At 60.6% G+C, this 20,422-nt stretch overlaps 3 protein-coding genes across 3 annotated transcripts; all 3 read left to right on the plus strand.

The window, feature by feature from the left end:
• Positions 1–1,228: 1,228 nt before the first annotated feature.
• Positions 1,229–3,461, plus strand: PLICBS_006938 (DNA-binding transcription factor; the record flags this gene model as incomplete). The annotated part of the gene is made up of 2 exons (XM_018320326.2): positions 1,229–2,441; positions 2,506–3,461. The coding sequence occupies 2 exons, from the start codon at positions 1,229–1,231 to the stop codon at positions 3,459–3,461; spliced, it is 2,169 nt and encodes a 722-aa protein (XP_018180223.2).
• A 6,742-nt stretch (positions 3,462–10,203) lies between these two features.
• Positions 10,204–16,045, plus strand: PLICBS_006939 (uncharacterized protein; the record flags this gene model as incomplete). The annotated part of the gene is made up of 2 exons (XM_065601090.1): positions 10,204–10,209; positions 10,391–16,045. The coding sequence occupies 2 exons, from the start codon at positions 10,204–10,206 to the stop codon at positions 16,043–16,045; spliced, it is 5,661 nt and encodes a 1,886-aa protein (XP_065457162.1).
• A 1,624-nt stretch (positions 16,046–17,669) lies between these two features.
• On the plus strand, positions 17,670–20,353 carry PLICBS_006940 (uncharacterized protein; the record flags this gene model as incomplete). The annotated part of the gene is made up of 3 exons (XM_018320328.2): positions 17,670–17,859; positions 17,937–19,339; positions 19,394–20,353. The coding sequence occupies 3 exons, from the start codon at positions 17,670–17,672 to the stop codon at positions 20,351–20,353; spliced, it is 2,553 nt and encodes an 850-aa protein (XP_018180225.2).
• Positions 20,354–20,422: the final 69 nt, after the last annotated feature.

A 20,422-nucleotide genomic window follows, 5' to 3' on the forward strand; every position in this document is an offset into this window, starting at 1 on the left:
CGTCTGCGTCGGACTGTGTCTTGGAGGGGTGGGTATGATTTTATGGGCTGCCCCGTCTGCACCGCCTCATCGCAGGTCGGCGCCCCCGACTGCCAGCAGGTGCTTCTGGCGGGCGCCATTGGCCGCGGCACCTGCAGTCACCAAAAGGTGGCACCTACAGCCCCCCGTGGATCAGGCATGGAAGTCAGGCCAGCGACCGCGCGGGTCCGGGTACAGCGAGGCCGTCCAGCTCCAGATGCTGGGGGACTTGGGTTCGCGGCGAGAGGTTCCCTCCACCTCAGGTAGCTCCCTATCTAGATCGCCGTCGTCCCGCGTGCAGGCCGAAGTCGTCGTCGCTGCTCCCCCCACCCCCCCCACTCCCGCGCTGCAGGCGCACCTGGCCGTCTGATGGAGCTCCAGTCCTTCGACGGGCTGTCACTCGTCTCACCTCACCTGAGGCGCGCCGCCGAGCTGTACCTTCCTCAGGTAGTAGGGCCAGCAGTGGCAGCAGCAGCAGTGTCCTAGGTACCTACAGCCGGTTGCTCGTGCCGCGCCAGTCATCACTGTCCCGCCTCTTGTCGCCGCCGCCTTCGCCCTCGTCCTTCCAAGTTCATCTCCCCCCATCCCCAACTGCCACCACAGCGCCCAGCCCTACGTCCGCCCTGCCCTGCCCTCGCATCGCCTTCGCCTCGCCTCCCGATGCGGCTTAATCTGCGCGTCCCTGAACTGCAACCGCGAACACAAAACCGAATACCCGCCCTCCGTCTCCGTCTCTCCACACACACGCGCCCCGACCGACAGAAGCTCTCGGCCCTCTGCTGCTGCTCCTCCTCTCTGCCCGCGCACCGCCCACGGCCGCTCGTACCAACCATCGCGCGTCTTTCTTGGCCCGCCGCCGTGACCTCTCGCGCCGTTCGGACTGCGACAAGGTTCCGTCGCTGTGACTTTCCGTGCCTAAGTTGTGCGCGCCCACAGCCTTTCCAGCAGTGACCTCTCTCTCGCCGAGCAGCCAGCACAGCCAGCGCGCACCTTGAAACGGCGGCCCTCGACTCGCACCACCCCGTCCACGCGGCCCTGGCCTGGCTTCCTCGACATACCCCCAGCGCTCCTCCATTGCATCACCCGTCCCCAGTATCTCTTGCACAGCCCCTTCGACAGACCACGCCCCCAGTCTCACCCCCCCTTCGGCTGTCAGAAGGCTGCCTTGGGAAATCTGCCTCGCGATCCTCACCGCGGCGGCCCCAGCATCATGGATCAACAGTCCCACCACGGCCGGTCGCCGTCCGCGTCGGCCGGCCGCCAGACCCATCTACACCAGTCGCAGCCGGACCAGCAGCTTGATATAAACCAATCCTCGCATCACTCGCCTTCCCCCGGCGCGTTCGGAACCGACCCTTCATCTGTAGGCCTTGGACTTCAGCAGCAACACCACAGCCTAGCCGACGCGGGCGTCTCTGATACGAGCTTCGACTCCCTCGGCGGCCCGGCCGACTTTCTCGCTCCGAGTCAACAGTCGCAGGCATTCGCGCAGTCCAACGTCTCCGACCCGGCCCTCTTCGACCCCGGCGCCCCCTTCGGCCAGCAGCAATCTGGCGCCGGTCCCGACCCCGGAGTCCTCTCCTTCGACTCGCAGTCGCAATCCCAGTCCACCGCAGCCTACCTGTCGCCCAACATCAACGACGGCGACTTCTCCCTGTTCCCTCCCTCGGGTGGCCAGGGCGATCACTTCAACGCTCCCCTCTTCGAGCAGCCGACGCTCAGTCCCAACGACCTCAATACTATGACCTCTCCCCAGCCCCCACACTCTCCAACGCCGCCCAACCTGCTTCAGCCAGACAGCCATCACCCCGGGTCTGCCCAACACTCGCCGTCCTTTAGCCAAACCCAGTTCTCTTCCCCGCCAGGCGGCCACTCGAGGAACGTGTCCCTCGGTCCGGAATCCGCACTGCTCCCCGGTCAAATAGCGGACTGGTCCCAGCCTCAGTTCCAGGGCCATCGTCGGACGCCTTCCGAGTACTCTGAAGTCTCGTCCGTTTCCCCGTCTCCCAACCTTGTTAGCTCCGACTCCTTTGACGACCACGGCGGACATTCGCCTCTCCAAAGAGCATCTGACGGCAGCCTCTACCAGGAGGTGCTCAACATGGGCGCCTTTAGCATCGCCGACACTCGCGGCAGGAGCCCATCTCACAGCCCCGCCATCAGTCCGCGCATCAACCCTCAGCAGCTGCCGGATATGAACCAAACAGGTTTTGGCCTCGCGCCTCCGAGCGCCAATTACGGCGCGTATCCGGGCCTCTCACACGGGGGAGACTCGTTCCCTTCGCTCCAGCAAGGCGGTGATATGTCGCAAATGGCGCCTCCCGCCATCAACATCGACTTTGCGCCCAATAACTCCAAGCCAGGTCTCTTTGAGCAGCCGAAGCCTCACATGGACCAGGACTCTTTGACGCCACCGGAACGAGGTATGTTTGCGCATTCGTGAGGCATAGCAGTTGTTCGCTGAGACTAACGACCAATCACTCCTAGGCCGACTCAAGTCCCGCCCTCGCTCAGTGACTGACCCTTTTCACCCAGGAGGAGCGGGCATGGGCCGGCAAGGCAGCTCCAACAGTCTCTCCCCTAACGCGTCTCTGTCACCCCGGTCCGAGTCGTCCCGCTCGCTGTCACCCTTGGACAGGCAGGGGACTGCCTCTCCCCGGGGGCGTAGACAATCTACATCTGCCGTGCCCAATAACGTTATTGCGCTGCGCCTTGCGGACCCAGAGTACCAAGCCAGCCAAGAATCTGGGGGCGCAAAGCGCGTTCAGAAACACCCTGCCACCTTCCAGTGCACACTATGCCCCAAGCGGTTCACACGAGCCTACAACTTACGGTCTCACCTAAGGACGCACACTGACGAGCGGCCTTTCGTGTGCACAGTCTGCGGCAAGGCTTTTGCCCGGCAACATGACCGGAAACGACATGAGAGCCTACATTCTGGAGAGAAGAAGTTTGTTTGCAAGGGTGACCTGAAGGCCGGCGGCCAATGGGGCTGTGGCCGACGCTTTGCCCGCGCCGACGCCCTGGGTCGTCATTTTCGATCCGAGGCCGGGCGCATATGCATTAAGCCACTTCTGGACGAAGAAATGATAGAGCGGCAGCGGCAGTGGCAGGAGCAGAGGATGCAGCAGAACATGGCCCAGAACATGGCACCACCTCCCATGAGCATGGATACCTATCCGATGGATGCGAGCGGCCAGTATGCGCTTCCCGCGGCGCTCTTGGCACAATACCCGGCGCTGGCCCAGATGAACTGGTCCCAGTCAGACGCGGGCGGCGGCATGGATGACGACTTGAGTGGGCGTTCCTCGTTCGACGCCAGTGATTACGATGACGGTGATGATGGCGGCTACGTGAGCGGCCCCGGGACCGGGTACGGAGAAGGGAGCATGAGCCAAAACTTTGGCGAAATGGGATACGCCAGCGACTTTGGCGGGCGTTAGCATGAAGTGGCCGTGAAGCCAACCCCCCTTCTTCTTTTTCATTCTTCTTTCAACAAGCTCTCTTTCTATGAACGCCGGAGTACGACCGTTGGGATGAGGACCTTACTCTCCCGCGGCCCAGATTTTAGTTTCTATTGACGATGTACACAAGTTGGATCTCGTGCCGCGGACAGCGGGCGCCGCACCGGTTTGGGGCACTTTCTTTCGTTCATGTGAGGATCTACAAGCGTATGACTTCTGGGACCAGTTTGATTTCGCCAACTTGGGTCAGGGACAAAAATGGAGGATAGACTAGGGACCTCGCATTAGATACCAAGCTCCCGCGTGGACAGCCTTGAATCTGATTCTTTTACGACCACTATTATCATAGAGACTGTGGCGTGCAAGGGGCGAATCTAAAGGCCTCTCACCGCCGTGTCCTGTTCTGTCTCTAGGTAGCCCATCTCCTTTCCAGGGTTTCCTGCGGAACTATTCCGTCAGGCACCAGCGCTCAATCTCCGCGTCATGAGAAGCCTGGCTTCCAGAAGGCCTCCAACGCCTCCTACGGGTGTGCCTGTGCCTGAGCCCTCGACGGTGGCACTGCTCCGCCACCCCTTTTATCAACATCCCCCCACTCAACGGTTGAAGGCGTCGAAAGTTGAGTCTGTTGTAGGAAAGTAGCAGCCGGCGTGCGCAGGCTCTATCACGGTGTGACGTGTGATGGCACTTTTTTCGATTCCTTCTGCCCCGGTTTGCCTGCGTAAGGAGGGCAAGGGGCCGCGAGGGGGGGTGCTGGTCTGTTCAGCCTCGCTACCTAGGTACATGTAGCTAGTATCGCGCAGCCTGCTTTCGTGGACATCTCCACATGAGAGTGGAATCGGAGGGGAAACTTTGGAGATTCTTGGTATGGAACATTGTTTGGTCTAGGGATGGCGTATGTTGATGCTCTGCCCCTTGTCGTGTGATGTGCAAGTGCGTTGGTGACGAGTCTCGACGTGGAAACCATCTCCAGGTGGTGACGAGGCTGATAACTGTTCCTGTCGTCCGCGGGCGGCTTTGTTCTTGGCATGAAAGTGCTCTTTGCGACGGCTACATCTCCCTGTCCAGTTTGAATATGGAGACTTGAGTCTGGAGTATCTAGCGTTTGATGTGGTACCCATGGAGCCCAACCGCGAGGCAAGAGTTCAACACCAGGGCCGGCCTGCTTTGGCTGCCATTGATTCTTTCTACGGCGTCTAAGGAGATGGAATCAGACCTATAGCCTTACAGCATCAGAAAGGGGGAGGTTTTGGTTCAACTGCGTTCTATGAGGAAGTTGAATGAAGATGTTTCCGGGCACAGCGCCCTCTCGTAGCTACACAATCAAACCCCACGTCCGCGGAACCTCTCGGCCAAGTGGACGCCTTCTACGTAGCTCGTATGTCCACCAGTCTCAAGGCGTGTGCGAATTGCGAAGGCAGCACGCTAGGTTTGAAAGTCCCCCCTTGGCTGATCTCCATGCATCGGCCATCACAACGGGTCACATGCGTCGTGCTCCAGTCGCAAACCTATACTCGATCGGAAGCAAGAACAGAGGGGCCTCGGAGTCTGCCTTGCCACTACCGCTGTCCCTACAGCTGCCCTCCCCGCGGTGGGAGGTGGTGCGTGTCTAGTAATTCCTGCGTTGCAGCCCTACACACCTCAATGGGTTCCCGCGGTGCCGGCACCCTCCCCCCTTTAGTCCCCCCTGAAGGTGAACAGGGGCCAAGCGCAGCAGGCGGCCTCGGGAAATTGGACTGCGCAACGACATCCGCGGAGTGTGTCGAGGGACAGAGTATGAAACGAAACCGGAGAGGTGGGCTATCGATCCATATCCGCAAAGCAGACTGGCTACTGCCAGGGGCCTAGTTAGAGCGATGGCGGCGGCGGTGTTCATTTCGGCCTTCCCCCAGTTGTCGCCGGGACGTCCACTCCGGGGACCTCGGGCCAGTCTCATATTTCCACGGAAATCGCTAGGATTCCCAGGCGGTGCACTCTTTGGTCTGAGTGGGCCTCCGGCAAAGAGACACATCGATTGCTCGCAACTTGTATGTATATACCAGGCGCCGTCATCCAGCCGATGGGAACTTGGTTTTCACGCACCACACCGCAGCCCTCGAGTGATTTCAGTCTTTTGAAATCATTCTGAACTTCGTTTTTTTGGCCTTGCACTCCCAGGCGCGGAGCGTCACGCACCTCCCCAAAGCCGCATCATCACCACGGGCGGTGCCCAGGTGAGGCTCGGAATCAAGGACGAGCGAGTCTCGCGTAATGGGCGCGCGCGGCGTCACGCACGACTCGTTTGCTTGACCCGACGCGTACCATGAGTCGGGTTTGCACGCGATGGGCAGGGCGCGATCCCAAGCCATTGGGGCGAAGCCTCCCGTCGAGAATCAAAGTGGTTCTCGAAGTGTGGCTGCGCAGTCCGCAGTCGGGCTGGCGGGCACAGTCCGGCGCGGAGCAAAGTGGGGCTCGGGGCTGGATGTTTTCGGCCGTGGCCCAACGACGGCCCCGGAGACCCCCGTTGGACGGCCGGCGTCCGAGAGGCATTGTACCTTCTTTCCCTACGGTCCCCGTCTTCGACACCGGCTAAAGGCGCTCCATTACTTGATACACAACGCAGGTCGACTTACAACCTGCGATGGTCTCACAGCCAGGCTTCATCGTGGGCCGTCAAGTGCACGTACCATTCTCCGGCCTCTTCACCGTGGCGGCGGTCGGTCTGCACTACGTGAAACAAAGAGTTACCTCGACGGTAACACTCAGTCAGGGGTTCTACGCTGCAAGAAAGTTCCGCAGAGCATGACGTGCTGACGACGCGTGTACCAGGTCATCGACCCTGCAGTGACACCGTGCATATCGCCTGAGGCTCCGGTCACGTTTCGACGCAACCTCATATCACAGTGTATTTTCTGCAGCCGAACGCCATCATGTCAATGGCTGGCTTGATGCCCACCGCTCGGTCGCGGGTGAGCTGACGATCCGTTGGCTCGTGCAATGTGGCCGCGACTGACAGTCCCCCGCAAGGCCGATGGACGCGGCGTGGAACTCTACACCACGCTCGTGGATTCATTGGGTCTGACCGCCAGGTGGTCGTATCAGCCGTTGAGATTGCTTGCATGACACTGTCAACGTGTCAGTGGCCTGGGAACGCGCCGTCCTATGGCTGCCCGTTGTTGTTCAGGCTGTCAGGTGGGCGCTTCGTCATGCCCGCAGCATCTCGACGGAGCGCGCCTGCATGCTCACATGTTGCAGAATCGGAAAAAGAACAGATTGCCGTCTCGCACGGATACCCATGGCAGCCCTGGTGGCCGCGACAACAGCGCGTGTCCCAGACTGGGGCGGCAAAATTTTTTGCGGCCTTTCTCGACGAGCGAATGCTCGCGGATGTCGAGGCGGTGAGCATGGACGGTTCATGCTGGCGCTCAACCTAGAGGCTGGTTGGTCAGCCCCGAGTCCTGACGCGCCTTTAGTTCCCGAAGCCGGACGGACCTAGCGACGCCTTTGTCCCAAACGGCGCCCCGTTACCTGGACGCGGGCGCATGGCTGCCCAGCGCCGAATGTATCAATACCTCACCTGCGGCGCCACTGGCCCCAGCGCAGCGATTAGCGGCTGTGATCCCCACGGCGGGACGACGCGAGCACCGTGTTGGTGGTTTGGCCCGGAGTTTTGGGTCCAGACTGTCGAGGGCATTGTTGGCGGCTGTACGACAAGTGCTTGTAGATTTGCCGTGATGATCGGAGGAGTCTCTGTTCGGGATTGCGTCATCTGCTGGCAAGCACGTCCGGGCCCCCTCAAGGATGAAGATGACCCATGGCAGTTGGCAAGGTAAAGGGCAGAGACACGGACAAGCCTCTCTTGTCGTTTCACAGTAGTTGTCTTTTCCCTGATGGCGGCGGCGGCGGCGGCGGCGCAAGGTCGAGGGCAATGCTACCTTGGTGCTTGGCTCCAAGGCACAGCGGCAGAGGCTCACTTAAGTCACTGCCGCGGGGCGACGGCAATGTCTCAGCTCGCGTGAGACGCATGATGCCGCCTGTGACAGGGATACGGGCCCCAGGAGGAGGGCAAATCTGGAAATCCCCATCTCCGCTCTCAGGCCACGAGCCGGAAAGGGAGGCGGAGGTTCGGCGCCCAAGAGCGAACGGATGGCATCTGCGGGAGCGGCGTCGTTGCAGCTCATGACGGGTCAGATGTTTGCTCGCAACAGCGGGGAGGCGGTGATTGACCGGATTTCTCCATGGGCGAATGAAAGAGGGCCTCTCTTCTGTTGCAGGTAGTTCTGCAGCTGAGAGCGCGAGGCGTGATCCTGTATGTATGTCCGAAGCATCACCGGGGATTGCCATTCCAGTCTGCTTGGAACAAGCCGACTCGCGGTACTGATTGACACCGGCAGGTTGGTCACAAGGCGAGGCAGGTGAGCTCCGCTCACTCTTTCCCCAGCCCTCCATCGCTCCTGCGCGCCTGCTGGACGAACCTGGTTGACCCTGGTCCCGCGGTCCACACAAGTTCACAAGGGCAGGAGCAATGGGCATCAACTGGTGCGAGGTGGACACCATCTCGCGCCCGGCCGGCGTGACAGGGGACTCTCGGGAGGGTCTGGTGACGGTCAGGCCCAACCTGAGCTTCGACTCCTGTTCTCCTGTAGGTACGATGGGCGCGCCCCGTCGCCTCGCCCCCGCCACCACCCCGCTCCCGCTCATTCCCAGCCATTTTTTTTTGCGTGGAACTCACGCCGTTGCCCCCCTGCGATGCCGTACCGTGCCATAACCTCCATGCTGCACCATGCCGTGTCAGCCAGGCTGGTCACTGGAGGCCCTGCCCTCTCCCTGTACTATCCAGTCGCCTGGTTGCGTGGTCCAACTAGGAAATACTTATCCCACCAGAGCGCGGCAAGAGCCAGTCGCCACGCTGCACAAGCGCTGCCCGCTGCCCGCTGCCCTTTTGCCCCTCGGCCCGCTGCTGCACGCTGTGCCCCACCGCCCCGTCGCAAGGGGAATGGAAAAGCAACACCGCCAGACAGACAACCGACAACGGGGACTCATCGCAACGTTCTCGTAGGCCTACGCGCCCACCCCAGAGGCCGGGGTTGGCCGTGATATGTGACCCGACTGCTTCCGTCCTTGTCCGCCGTCATATGCGCGCTTCTCCTACCAACCTCTTTTCTCTTCACCAAAACCTATTACTGTATTCGTTAGCCATGTGCACGCAGGGTCGTCGACCCCAGCACACCACCACTCGGTCCAGCATACGAGTACGGTACAGTCTTGACTAACGAGTAACGAGTACAAACTTGGGCGGCTGCTCGTGCCCTCCCGTCCGTGCTGTGCCGTGCCCGCGCGCGCCACTGGGCCAACTAACTCGAGGAGGTACCAAACTCGAACAGCGTCCGTCAGGGATCACCAAAGGAGGCGTCGCCGCGACCCTCTGTGCATGCGCGCGCGCGCATGTTTGATGTCAGATAGACAGCCGCAGCACAGGACAGGTATGCTGCTCTGCCGCACCAAGCAGTGCCTCTCCATCCCATTCGCGGCCCTACTCACCTACTAATCCTCCGCCCAGCCAGTCGTCGCGCGCTGCGACGGATCGCTCTCCTTTTGGTGCGACATTGACACACTCGCCTCGGGTCGGACGATCCAAGCAAGGGCGGCGGCGGCTTCATTGGTCCTGTTGCTCATCACCGCCTTGTCCTCCCCCCAGGAGGCGGCGGCCAATTTTTTTCTCTCTCCCAAGCCCCTTTGAGGACTTTTCCTCTTGCTTCGGATCGCTCGAACCTTTCGAGGTAAACGGCGTTAAATTCCGTTACGCTCAAGAAAGAGGCGTCACCGCGGGCAAATCTGCCGCGCAGTCACGTCCGTCTCCGTCGCGACTCCGCCTCTGGCTTCGATCGCGCCCCCCGGTTTGCGCTCGACCGAGTCGATCGGGCTCGTCAACCCGCGTACAAGACACGCGCCCGACCATCCCGGACGTGCTCCAGGGACATCAGCGTCGTCGCACAAGAACCCAAACGTCATTGCCTAGACGCACTCTCGGATCGTGCTCCCGCTCCCGCTCCCTGGTCGCGTTATCTTATCCAGCCCCAGGCGAGCTTTAGCTCCGTCAGCGACCTGGGTCCCTGGTCTGCTCGTCTCGCCCACGATCAACCTCGCCGCTTGTATTTTCTTCTTCGCCATTTACCAGCGCTTCCCCGCCGATCAACTGCTCGTTCCCCTTCTGCCAAGTCCAATCTCTAGGCAATTTTTCCCAAGCATATTGCCATAGCGCCGCGATCTCGAGTTCGTCGCGCTGTCAACGTTCCTCCCGGCCTTTGTCCTTGACACGCAATTCCACGATCGTTCACTTTGGTCTTCGGAGCCTCGAGCCCACAGCTTCCATGACCGTGACGTCGCCTGCCTGCATTTATACGAGCTTCAACGTCCACAATGGCCGCGGCCGAGGTTTCGAGGTTCACCGCAAGCTTCAGCGGAAGCGATCCCGCCACCTTCGAGACCAGACACTCGACGACTGGATGGGATAAGAGATGGCTGCGGGCTCAATTGAGCCTCATTTCATGCGCCTGGGTTTTGAAGAGAAGGCATTCCGAGGTATGTGGATAACTCTACCGCAACTCTGCACCTCACCCGACTATGTGGCGCCTCGACGCGAATGCTAGTTACGTCGTCCTTGTTCGCCCGTCAAAGGGCCTGATGACGGCGTAGCGTGAAGCCGAGCTCAAGCGCAGATGGACACACAGGGCCTAACACCGGTATGCAAGTTCATCAACTAAGTCGTGCTGCAGGGCCGCTCAACCACCATCTCGGTGCGATGGCGAAATGGTGAGCCTCTGTACGCTCCAGATTGCTCGCCAGCATGGTCACGGCGACTACCCGTCGGGAACGAGACTACCCACGACCACATATCAGATCCAGCCGAGACCGATTCCGCGGCACGTCAGCGAACGCCCGGGACATCTGAGCATCTGCTGTTGCCGTTGTCAGACGCCAGCAAGCGCGACAGCTCCGGCTCCAGCAACGGCCTGTTTCGGGACCCTGCGCTGGATGTTGTGGTCGATTGGAACTCACAGCATGGCATCTACGAGGCTAAGAAGAAGAAGAAGGCGGCTGCGACTTCCAACAAATTCTTTGACGAAGATCCTGAGGAGAAGAAGGATGAGAATGCCGAAGGAAATGGTGGCGGTGACCAGGGTGGTGGTGATGCCGGCGGCGGCGGCGACGCTGGCGACAGCGGAAATGCCGGAGCAGGTGACGGCAGTGGTGATGGAAATGGCGACGACGACAAGGACAAGGGCAACGGCGATGCCGGTGACGCTAACCCTGATGACGAATGGGCAAACTTTACAACAGCCAAGTCCAAGAAGAAGAAGGGGAAGAAGGGCGCAGCTGACCCTGTTGCGGATACCGCACCTAGCTTGCCAACTGCAGACTTTGGGGGAGATACGTTCCATGAGATCAAGCTCGGTGACGACTCGGGCAAGATTGACTTAAGTTTCGGCTCGTCAGACAACAAAAACTCGTTCGGCAACTGGGGCACGAAGTGGAACATAGGTGGCACAGACTGGCTGGGTGGGGAAGGGGAGACAGGCACAGCCGAGAAGAAGGACGATCTCGACTCGAACCCCTGGAGCTTCAGCACCGCAAAGTCTAAGAAGAAGGGCAAGACTACGTTCACGTTCGATGCCCTGGAGCCGGAGGAGAACGCCGAGCCGGCCGCCAGCACTGAGGCCAAGGACGATGACTTCGGCTTCACGGTAGCCTCCAAGAAGGATAAAAAGAAGAAGACGAGTGCCTGGGGCATGGAGTCAACAGAAGAGATGAAAGAACCTGCCACCGAAACCCAGGATGCGTCCGATCCCTGGGGTTGGAGCTCGACGTCAAAGAAGAAGGGCAAGAAGAATGAGCCTGAGCCGGAACCGGAGCCGGAACCAGCCCCTGAGCCAGCCGCCTCAGCGCCACCACCGGAGGATGACTGGTTTGCCCCCGTCACTAAGGGCAAGAAAAAGAAGAAGGGGGCTCTTGCGGTAGTCGAGGATCCGCCTCCAGTTGAGGAACCAAAGCCCGATCCCGTCCCAGAGAAAAAGGAAGAAGCCGACGACCTCTGGGACACGTGGGGCACCTCGAAAAAGGACAAGAAGAAGAAGAAGGGTGCTGTCCTGGAGGAGCCGCCAGCTGAAGAACCTACCCCCGCCCCTGTCGAACCTGCCGCGGACGATTTCTGGGGGACAACAGTCACGAAGAAGGGCAAGAAGAATAAGAACAAGGTAGCAGAACCAGAGCCTGAGCCTGTTCCGGAGCCCGTCCCTGAACCACCAAAGGAGGAAGCCGAGCCCCAGAAGAAAGAGGATGACATTTGGGGGTTCTCTACCAAATCGTCCAAAAAAGACAAGAAGAAGAAGAAGGACCCATTCTCCTGGGACGACCCTGAACCCGCTCCTGAGCCAGAAGCCGCCGCGCCCGAGCCCGAGCCCGAGCCCGAAAAGAAGGACGACGATGATTTCTGGGGCAGCTTTGGCACAACCAAGAAGAGCAAGAAGAAGAAGGCCAAAGATCCAGAGCCCGAGCCCGAGCCCGTCGAGCAGGCGCCGCCGCCTCCCCCAGAGGAGCCTGAAAAGGAACCTGAAAAGAAAGAAGACGACGACTTCTGGAGCAGCTTCGGGACGTCCAAGAAGGACAAGAAAAAAAAGAAGAAGGGCCTCGTTGAGGAGGTGCCATCACCGCCAGAGCCTGAACCTGAGCCTGAGCCTCCCGCCCCTGAACCCGAGCCTGAGCCCGAGAAGAAGGACGACGATGACTTCTGGGGCAGCTTCAGCACCAAGAAAGACAAGAAGAAGAAGAAGAAGGGTATTGAAGAGGTCAAGGCGGAAGAGCCTCCTGCTCCTGAGCCTGCACCAGAGCCCGAGAAACCTGCAGACGACGCGTGGGATATCTGGGGCGGCAGCAAGAAAGACAAGGACAAGAAAAAGAAGAAGGACTCAATTTTTGCAGACTTGGGTGAACCAACCAAGGAGGAGGAACCCAAGCCTGTAGAAGAGAAGAAGGACGATGACGACATTTGGGGCTTGGCCACATCCAAGAAGGACAAGAAGAAGAAGAAGGGCGGCATTCTGGACGATCCACCAAAGGAAGAGGCCAAGCCTGTAGAAGAAAAGAAGAAGGACGATGACCTTTGGGACTTTGCTTCTTCCAAGAAGGACAAGAAGAAGAAGAAAGGTGACCTTATCCAGCTTGATGAGCAAGAGGACAAGAAACCTGCAGAGGACCCTCCGAAGGAACCCATCGAGGCCACCGGCGACGACGACTTCTTCAGCAGCTGGGGAACCGGTAAAAAGGACAAGAAGAAGAAAGCCGTCGATGATTCCTGGAAACCGGACAGCATCGAGGAGCCCGCCGACGACTTCTGGGGTACAGTCACCAAGAAGAAGAAAGACAAGTCCAAAAACGAGCCAGTGGAAGTTTTGGATGACATTACCGGTGAGACAGTCCAGCCCGATGCAGTAGAGGAGACCAAGGACAGCAAAGGCGATAACGACGACTGGGCCGAGGCTTCATCGGCGAAGAAGAAGTCCAAATCCAGGAAAGATGCCTTGGCTGATCTACCTCCCCCCGCCCCAACACCCCCCGCTATGGATTTTGCTGAGCCTGAAAACCAAACAGGAGACCCCGACAGCGCCCCGTGGGACGTGCCTTCTACGTCAAAATCCAAGTCCAAGGATAAGGAGGCCGACAAGGACAAGGACAAGGAAAAGTCCAAGAAGGAAAAGGAGCCCAAGCTGAGTGAGAAGGAACTCAAGAAGCTCGAGAAGGAGAAGAAGAAGGCCGAAAAGGCCGAGAAGGCCGAGAAGGAGAGGCTCGAGCAGGAGGCCAAGGAGGCCGAAGAGCGCGAGGCCGAAGAGCAGGCCGCACGCGAGGCTGAGGAGAAGGCGCGTCTCGAAGAGGAGGAGAAGGCTCGCATTGAAGAGGAAGAAAAGGCCCGTGTCGAGGCGGAAGCTGCTGCAGTCATCCAGGAAGAGGAAGAACTGGCGGCGCTCACGGAGAAGAAGTTCAAGAAGGGCAAGCTGACCAAGAAGGACACGGAAAAATTCAACAGGCTTACCGAGAATGCGGCCAAGAGGGCCGAGGAGAAGGCTGCTGCCGAGGCGGAGCAGGCTGCTAAGGAAGCAGAGGAGCAAGCAGCTCGCGAGGCAGAGGAGCACGCGGCACGAGAAGCAGAGGAAGCTGAGGCGGCCAAGAAGTCCAAGAAGAGCTCCAAGTCCAAGGACAAGGACAAGGAAAAAGACAAGGACAAGGACAAGGACAAGAAGAAGGACAAGAAGTCCAAGGAGCCCGAACCCGAGCCGGTCCCGGAGCCAGAGCCGGAGCCGGAGCTCAAACCCGAGGAGGTCGAGGAGCTCCTCTCCACCAAGGACAAGTCCACCAACGACGCCTTCAGCTTCTGGGGCATCAGCGGCAGCTCCAAAAAGGCAAAGAAAGGTTGGTTGCCTCAGGCGCAGGGGGACGCGACGACTACTGCGACGCCACCACCACGCTACCCCAAGATTCCCCCTCAAAGCCAAACCAATCTCACGGGACGAGCCGAAATTGGATTGCTGACTCATCGGGCAGTTCTGGAAGATGCGACGGACGCCAAGGACACGACACCCTTTGGCAAGGCGACTGATGGCTTTTCGATGAAAGCGACGACGCGAAAGCCTGTTGGGGGCAAAATCGCCGACAAGCTCAAGTCGTTTGAGGCTGCGCCCGAGCCGCCGCCTGCGGACCCCGTGCCGCCGCCTCCACCCCCGCCTCCAGCCGCGCCGTTAAAAGAGGACAAGAAGAGCTCCAAGTCCAAGAAGAAGTCCAAGGACGCCGACGACGCCGAGCAGGACAGCGCTTCGTCCAAGAAGAGCCACAAGTCGTCCGAGCTGCCGGGAAGCTTCCCTGCCGACGAGGAAGAGGACGAGTCCCACGCCGTCGTTGTCGACATGGCCGCAAAGGACAAGAAGAAGAGCAAGAAGAGCAAGTCCAAATCGGCTGCGGACGACGCGCCGCCGCCGCCGCCGCCGCCGCCACCCGTCCCCGATGCGCCGCTGACCCCGCCTCCGGAGCCCAAGCCGTCCAAGAAGGAGCGGCCCAAGATAAAGGATGACGCCGCCTCGTGGGCGCGGTGGAACGCGGCGCCTCGCAAGGAGGAGCCCAAGTCCTCGTCCAGGCCGAAGACCGAAAGGACGACGTCGAAGCGGTCAGCGGATAAGTCCTCTTCGAAGGACTCGGGCTCCGACAAGGCGGAGCGTGCAGACAAGGCTGAGAAAACGCCGGGCAAGGTCCGAATGTCTAGCATGTTCACAAGCACGCCGCCCATCTCCCGCTCCATGTCGACGCGGGATAAACGGGCGAGCATAAGCGGAAAGTCGTCGTCGCGTCGCCACTCTGTCGACATGCACGGCCTGGCATCACCGCCACCCGAAGAGCTGCCTGAGATGTCGTCCAAGGCAGCCAAGATTCTGGGAGTCGACAAGTCCAGCAGCAAGAAGAAAGCTCGCAGGGTAGTCTCTCCAGATGAGGATGATATCGTCATGGTCGGCGCGCTGGACCCAGAAACCCCGGCTCCCAAGCGAGACAAGCGGCGTTCAAGGAGGCCCCAGGACGACGACCTCGTCATGGTGGACGCAGGTGGGCCCTCCGAGACACCCCTGAAGCGGGGACTGTCGGCCTCCAAGAAGTCCGGATTTGCGGGTCTCTTCAGCGGACTCATGACACCCAAGTCGGCCCGGGACGCCAACCCCGACAACGATGCGGTGGCCGTCGACACTGACCGGGACATCCGCTCGTCGGATCGCAAGGCCAAGAGAAGCGATCGTGATCCGGTCGACCGGGACGAAGCACGGCGTGAACGGCGGCGGAAACGCGAGGACGAAGACGAGGCGCGCAGGCTAGAGGCCAAAGAAGCCCGCCGAGCCGAGAAGCGTGCCGCCCGTCAACGAGAGGACGAGGAGCGCCGCATCGATGAGGAGAAAGAGGCCCGACGCGCGGAGCGCCGTCGTCTTCGCAAGGAGAAAGAAGCCGCAGCGGTGGCTGCCGAAAGAGACGAAGCGGAGCGGAGAGCTGCCAAGCAAGAGCGGCGGCGGTCTCAGATGGTGGAGGGGTCTGAGGACGAGGCGGAACGTCGTCGCAGACGAGAGGCGCGTCGGGCCGCCAAGGCCGAGGAGGGCGGTGATGTTCATAGACGACGCAGCAGTCGCAACCCGTACATGTCGGCTGACGACACGGCGGAGCCTCGCAAGAGGAGCAAGCGCGACAAAATGGAGGCGTCGGCCTGGCCCCATTCAGGGACGTCTTCGTGGGTGAAGGAGCACTCGGATGCGCCGCCACCACCCAATGACGACGAGCAGGCACGGCGGGAAGCTCGTCGGGCCAAGCGGCGAGCCAAGACGGGCGATGCGGCAGCGGACGAGATGGAGGAGCAGCGGAGGCGCCGCAGGCGGGAGGAGCGCGAGCGAGAGAGGCGTGTGGGTGGTGGGTCGGAAGGGAGCGACGAGCGACACCACAGTCGCCGAGGATCTGCCTTTATGGACGCGACACCACGAAGCAGCTGGTGGAAGAAGATTACGGGATAAAGGACGTGAGCGCGTGCGTTTCGAGCGGGCCAAGGTAATATTTGCGCGGCTGGCCGGCCTATGGTTGCAACGGACCGGCCTCGGGCAGTGATCAGGCTGCCTCGTGGTCGTCGACAAAGAAAGAGGGTGTCGACCCGGGTCTGGCATCCAGGAGGCGGCACCCCGGGCGTATTTTGTTGTTGGATTCGGCATGGGAGCATATACTCTGACATGATACCCCCTTCCTCCTTGGTGGCAAGAGCTTGGCCGGATGGGATTCGCGGGCGCCCGGGCATCCTTGCTGCATGTCTCTTTCATGATTTGATGTTTGATGCCAATCAGCAAGCGTTTCATGACCAAGCCTTTGCCGCGGTTGCTTTGTTTTTGGGGCAGAGTCTGGCCCGGGAAATCAACAGCACGGAGTCTATCGACTACTTATTACCTTACCTAGATTAGGTACCTTGCGCATCAATGTACTGTACTGTACCGTACCGTATGTATTGGGCGTGCAAAGCGCTGCCATTCCTACCTTACCTACTAGGTAGTACCAATTTGAAGTTACTTTGAATTGCTTCGTACAAAGTGCGTCGGAGAACCAGAGGGAGCAACGGCGGTGGGCCGTTTTCGGGAGCAGCCGGTGGGAGGGCAATGTGGGCATCAGCCCCCCCCCCCCCCATCGTGCGTTCAGGAATCAGGATTGAGGCAAGGCGTGTACCATTCAAAGGTTTGCGGCAAGCAATCCATACATATTACATGCCTAACCATGCCGCGCATAGACAAGGTACCCACGCATCCAAGGGCATGCACCTGCTGTACCCAGGGACCTGGACCTTGTGTATGCATGCAATGCCAAAGCTTGCGGGCGTGGCGCTCGTGAGGCCCCGTCGGAGCACGTTCCGCCCCCAGCTGTGAGCTACCTGCATACTATTAACAGCCGTTGACTTCCAGGTTCCCGTCCCCCGTACCTGTAAATGTATGTACTAGCGAGTCGTCGGCTGAGACACGGGGACCAGAGAGTGCCCATGGCATTCAGCCATACGTACCAAGTACGACCTAGCATAGCAAACGTACATGGAATAACTATGCACGTCCGCACCTGGCACTCTAGCACCAACGTCGAGTAGAGGTCTTCGTATCGCATAAATCAAGCCAATGCCAAGAAAAAGAAAGCGGCAAAAACGAGGGATTGCATGACCGATCTGACAAGAGCAGACCAGCTCGGGGTGCGGCGCACACGCGTTGCCGAATTATTAGATAATAATTCGTCCACCCTGCCTTCCTCCACTACGAGTGCTGCTAGCGGCGGCGCGGCAGCTCCACGGCCTGTCAATCAGGTCACCCTCCACTAAGATCCAACAATTCTTAGCTGTCCCCGTCAGAAGGGAATAGCCTGACTGCCTGGCCTGCATGTAATACGAACCACACCTCGCCAAACCTCGCCAACACACTGCGTTGCGCGGCGGCCCTGTCGAGGGCGAGTGACGACCATCTCACCACCCCATACATCGCCCTCTCATCGCCGCCCATTGCTTGCTGCTTTCGCGGCAGGCCTGCGTCCTTCAGCCTCAGTCTGAAGTGACTGACCCGTCACCCCCAACGCCCGCAGCAACCGCGCGCTGCGAGCCCACGACAGAGCGAGCGAGCAATGGCTGCCCCGGGGAAGCAGTCGAGATGGGGCTCGTTCCTGTCCCAGGCCGTTGCCGGCGTCGAGTCGCGCCTCGACAACATCCTCGCCGAGGCCGACGACTCTTCGCAGCAGAAGCCCTCGCCCGCCGCTGCCCCGGCGAGCAGTCCCAAGCCCGCGCAGCTCGCCGCGCCCGCCAAGCCGACTCCTGGTGAGCATTGCCCGCCCTCCGTCCGCCTAGCAATGACTTGAGGCTTACGCTGCCCCCTTCGCGGCGCATAACAACAGGCAGTTCGAGATCATCCTCCACGAACCGTACCAATGACCGGTTACAGGCCAGACTGGCCAAGGCCATGGCCGGCAAGAACCCCCCCGGCGGCACGGACAGCAAAGGCACGCCGTCCCCGCGCAGTTCCGTCGACGCATCGAGCCGCCCGTCCATGGAGCGGCCATCAACGGACAAGGAACAGCAGGGTCAGACCGACACACCACGACCCGAGAGCCCCGCGGCCGGCGCCCCGTCGACAGACGCGCCACCAGAGATAATCGAGCCTCAAGATCAGCCGAGCGACGTCGATGCCCAAGACAAGCAGCCGTCAGACCAAGAGAGCCCCGCCGACAATGCTATCGCAACGAGCAATTCGACCTCCAACGGCGACACCAACAACGCGGCTCGGCAGCAAAACAGCCAGGAGCCGATAACAAAGGCCGTCCTCTCAGATCTGGCCAAGGACATGGAGGAGATTAAGCAACGGCAGCAGGAGGAGATCCAAGGATACGTCGAGCGCGTGGACTCTCTGCAGGCGAAGCTACAGTATCTATCCAAGACCGCTGCAGACACGGCCAAGAAAACCGCAGGCTCGGCGCCCTCGGGTAGCATGGAGCGCAAGCTAGCAGAAAAGGACGAGAAAATCGCCCTGCTAATGGAGGAAGGTGGAAAACTCTCGAGCGCGGAGCAAAAGTTCCGCATGACCATCAGAAAGCTGCGTCAGCAGATGGCGGAGCACGAGAAGCAGACGGAAGACCTCAAGAAGGCCCGTGACAAGGCCATGGGCGATGCAGAGTCGCTGCGCAAACGCCTGGACAGCGCAGAGGGCAGCGAGAAGCGTCAAGAGGAGACAAAGCGCGCCACCGCCGCTTTGCAAAAGGAGATCGATGCGTTGAAGAAGGAGCGCACCAAAAGGGACGAGGCGTATCGGAAGTTAGAACAGGATACCAAGACAAAAGCAGAGCAGTCCGAAGCTGCGAGCACGGAAGCCCTCAACAAGGCGTTGGCCGCCGAGCGTGCGAAACAAAAGGAGCTGGAGGACGCAAACGCCGCGCTTCGGGCAGAGAAGGAGGCTCTTAGCGACAAGGCACGCTTAGAAGGCATAGAGTGGAGCGAGAAGCTGGAGCGCGCGGCGCAAAGGAGCGGCAAGGTGGAAGAGGAACTCAAGGCCGAGCTGCGTTCCATGGAGAGCAAGCTCGAGGCCATGCGTACCGCTGCAGAGGAAGCGTCGTCCGGGTCCGGAGGCGAAGCCCAGGTCAAGATGTTCCGCCAGATCGAGACCCTGCAGTCTCAATACGCGACTGCCCGCGAAAACTGGCAAGGTATTGAGTCCTCGCTGCTTGCAAAGGCGGCCACACTTGAGAAAGAAAGGGATGAGGCGCAGAGACGCGAGTCGGAGATGCGCAAGAAAGCTCGCGATGCGGTAAGGGCGGCAAATGCACAGCACGCACGGACACCATACTGACAACGAACACAGGCGAGCCGAAACAGGAGCCTGGAGGATGAACTGGCAGATCTCCAGCCGGCACTTACCACGGCGAGGCATGAACTCGAGTCTTTCCGCGACCAGGTGGCGGAACTCAAGGCGCTGTCCAAGAAGACGCAGGAGGCACTTGAGCAGGCCAGAGCCGACCTCGAGAAGGCTAGGCAACGGCAGATCAGCCAGGATGACGGGGCCGACGCAGAGCGCCGACAGTGGCTCGACGACGTTGCCGGTGCCACGCACAGGGGCCAGCAGAGCCGACCTGACTCGCCTTTGCTATCGGTCTCGCGGACGTTCAGCTCAGAGCTCCTGGGCGGGCTGCCCTTGCCCGGGAAGCCTCGGAGGACACCGACCTCAGGAAGCAACCCAGACAGCCCTGCCGAGGCCATGTCGCCGATGCGCCGCCTATCCGGCCAGCCCCCCTTGCGGCCAGCCGTGCCCTCAACGGTCGGGTCCGGCCCGCCGCCGGCACCGTTTTCTCCCTTCGAACCACCTACCGACGCGCCGCAAGTCCCATCGCCGCCGACCGCGGAGCGCGAGAACGGCGCAGACGAGGTGGCCTCGTCGTCGCCGCGCAACATTGCCCAGGACATGATCTCGGTCTCGACAGTGGCCGCGGGCCCGTCCGTCCAGCTCGTCGAGAGGATGAGCGCGGCCATCCGGCGCCTCGAGGCGGAAAAGGTGGCGGCCAAGGAGGAGATGGCAAGAATCTGCAACCAGCGAGACGAGGCCCGCGGCGACATGGTGGGCCTCATGAAGGAGCTGGAGGAGGCCAAGGACGCGGCGAAGAAGGTGCCGCATCTGGAGGAGCAGGTTACGCAGCTCGACTCGCGGTATCAGACCACACTGGAGATGCTGGGGGAGAAGAGCGAGCTCGTCGAGGAGCTCCGTGCCGACGTGCAGGACGTCAAGGCCATGTATCGCGAGCTCGTCGAGCGGACGGTGCAAAAGTAGATCAACGCCACAAGGCGAATGGATGCGGACGCGGGAGGGCGGCAGAAGGACGGCGACGCATGCACCAAC

The sequence above is a fragment of the Purpureocillium lilacinum genome (genome assembly GCF_023168085.1).
Source record: "Purpureocillium lilacinum CBS 284.36 DNA, scaffold_5, whole genome shotgun sequence".
NCBI classification, from domain to species: Eukaryota; Fungi; Ascomycota; class Sordariomycetes; order Hypocreales; family Ophiocordycipitaceae; genus Purpureocillium; species Purpureocillium lilacinum.